The sequence below is a fragment of the Plasmodium gonderi genome, assembly GCF_002157705.1.
Source record: "Plasmodium gonderi DNA, contig: Pgo-contig_567, whole genome shotgun sequence".
Taxonomy (NCBI): Eukaryota; Apicomplexa; class Aconoidasida; order Haemosporida; family Plasmodiidae; genus Plasmodium; species Plasmodium gonderi.
In genome coordinates this window covers 1-2253 of record NW_021629399.1, presented here as the reverse complement: position 1 = coordinate 2253, position 2253 = coordinate 1, and the positions used below count along the sequence as shown (strand labels likewise).

Here is a 2253-nt window from a genome sequence, read left to right as displayed (position 1 = left end):
ATATATTTACCTGATATGATAGAATTAATAACGTTGATTAATAAACAAACAATATTATACTAATGGTGTATATATCAAATATTATGTGTATGAAATCACATTCTTATTATATATATATAATTTTATAAATGCAGTCATAGTATAGTAATCCTTATCACAAAATAAATCAAAGTATAATGTATTTGTAAATAAACTATAAAATAATATGTATACTGAAGAATAAATTATTATGTAACATTGTAATAAAAATGCAAATTAAAAATAATATAATTTACATACCTTTGAATATTTTATTTAATACACATAAATTTAAAATATTAATATTATTCTGTCAACATTTATCACACAGTTGACAATTAATATAAAAAATGGTGCCCAAAAAATAAAAATTAAACATAAAATCTGAAAAAATATGGTATACAAAATACATGCATTCCTCTAAGCAATAAGTAAGGTCTATAAAGAACCCCCAAAGCTAAACTCTAAATCTAAATCCTGAAATCGATGAATCATTATTAATACTGAAAATGTATAATTATAATTGATATGAAAATCATATAAAAACATATATATATATTACAAAAAGAGTTATTTATACTTGTATAATTTCAAATGATTATAACATATGAATCGACGGTGCTATAATGCATAATTTTTTGGCATAATTTATTAATATTATATAAACCTTTTATTAGAAATGACACAATAAATGCCAAAAAAGTGATATAAATTTAAAGGATATTTTATATGATGAATAATTTTAATTTGTGTTTATATATATTTCAATTTTTCTGAAATTATGTTAATTGTATATTATTTACATACGCACAATTTAACATTAATTTAAATTAAATTATAAGAATATTTTTAAATATATGTTATATATAACAATTCAAAAATACTAGGACTTTTTATTTAAATATAATTTAAAAAGAACTTCATATCATTATTTATAAGCTATTATTATTTTTAAATTATAGAGAAGCAATGTCATAACCATGAAGAATAAACAATGAATAATAGATTCAATAAGTAATTTATTTCAATTTGAACTTTGTATACAATTTTATAAAATATATATTATAGAGGTTAATTTGTTATTCTAAAATATATGTTTATGCTTAATTTAACATTCTCTATATTTACACATGACATACTTAGACTTATTTAAAATAAGCATAACTACATGTGAACATTAATTATTTTAAAATTTCTCATATTTCATATATTATAAAATGTAAAAATGGAACATACACAACAGAAAGTAAGGACACATTTAAATTTACACTTATTATATAAGTGTATTAATGTATATATAGCACTTATTGATTTACCTTAAAAAACATATCATATTAATAAATATCTAAATATTTATATTTTTCATTTTACCATCTTAACATTTCAGACATTTGACGAAACTAAATTATATTCAGTTATATTTTATAAAATGCTGAATGAAGATTATATTAAATTACAAAAATATTATTTATCTTACTGCAGCACTTTTCCTAAAAATTTAGATAAATGGGAACAAATAAAAGAACTTTGTTCAAAATATGTATCTTATTTAAAAAAACAAGACATAATATGCAGTATATATACTTATAATAATGATTACATAATCTGATAAGCTAATGGGTATCTGAACAGCTTTTAAGAACTCTTCAAATTCACGATAAGAAATGCATTAGTGTATTCGCTGAAATTCAACTCATGTGGAGTAATTTTAATACCTATAGCAGAAATGCCAATTCTTACAGATGTAAACCTAATAATTCTATTATTAGCTATTACCATATTTGGGAATATGCTAAAAAATTGTATGACTACTATATCGATTTTAGTTACCTTGATATAATAACTAGTAATTTTATAGAAAAGTATGAAAATTTGTGCGCATACCTTAATAACATAACTGATGTATATAATTATTTATAAGTCGTACTAATAATAAAGAAACTATTTGTCCTATTTCTGGGATTAGATATAAAGATTACTATCCAAAAATATTACTTCGTAAGGCTCTATGTCTCCCATATAATCAGGAATCTTATAAAGAATTAGGTTTACCTAAGGTAGAAGTATTGGAGGTTCCTGGGGATGATAATATTTTTCACACTGCACTTTACCCAAATGGTTCTTCTGAGCATCATGAATTATGAAGTGCCAAATCGAATTCTCTAAGTATATTTAGTAATTCTCTTATAGGATTAGTTCTATCCTCTATGTTATTTGGTGTTTTATATAAAGCAA

The 2253-nt window shown here is 21.3% G+C and overlaps 1 protein-coding gene across 1 annotated transcript; it reads left to right on the top strand.

The window, feature by feature from the left end:
* Nucleotides 1–1447: 1447 nt before the first annotated feature.
* On the top strand, nucleotides 1448–2184 carry PGO_003825 (variable surface protein; the record flags this gene model as incomplete). The annotated part of the gene is made up of 3 exons (XM_028691372.1): nucleotides 1448–1558; nucleotides 1651–1920; nucleotides 2080–2184. The coding sequence occupies 3 exons, from the start codon at nucleotides 1448–1450 to the stop codon at nucleotides 2182–2184; spliced, it is 486 nt and encodes a 161-aa protein (XP_028547173.1).
* Between the last annotated feature and the right edge of the window lie 69 nt (nucleotides 2185–2253).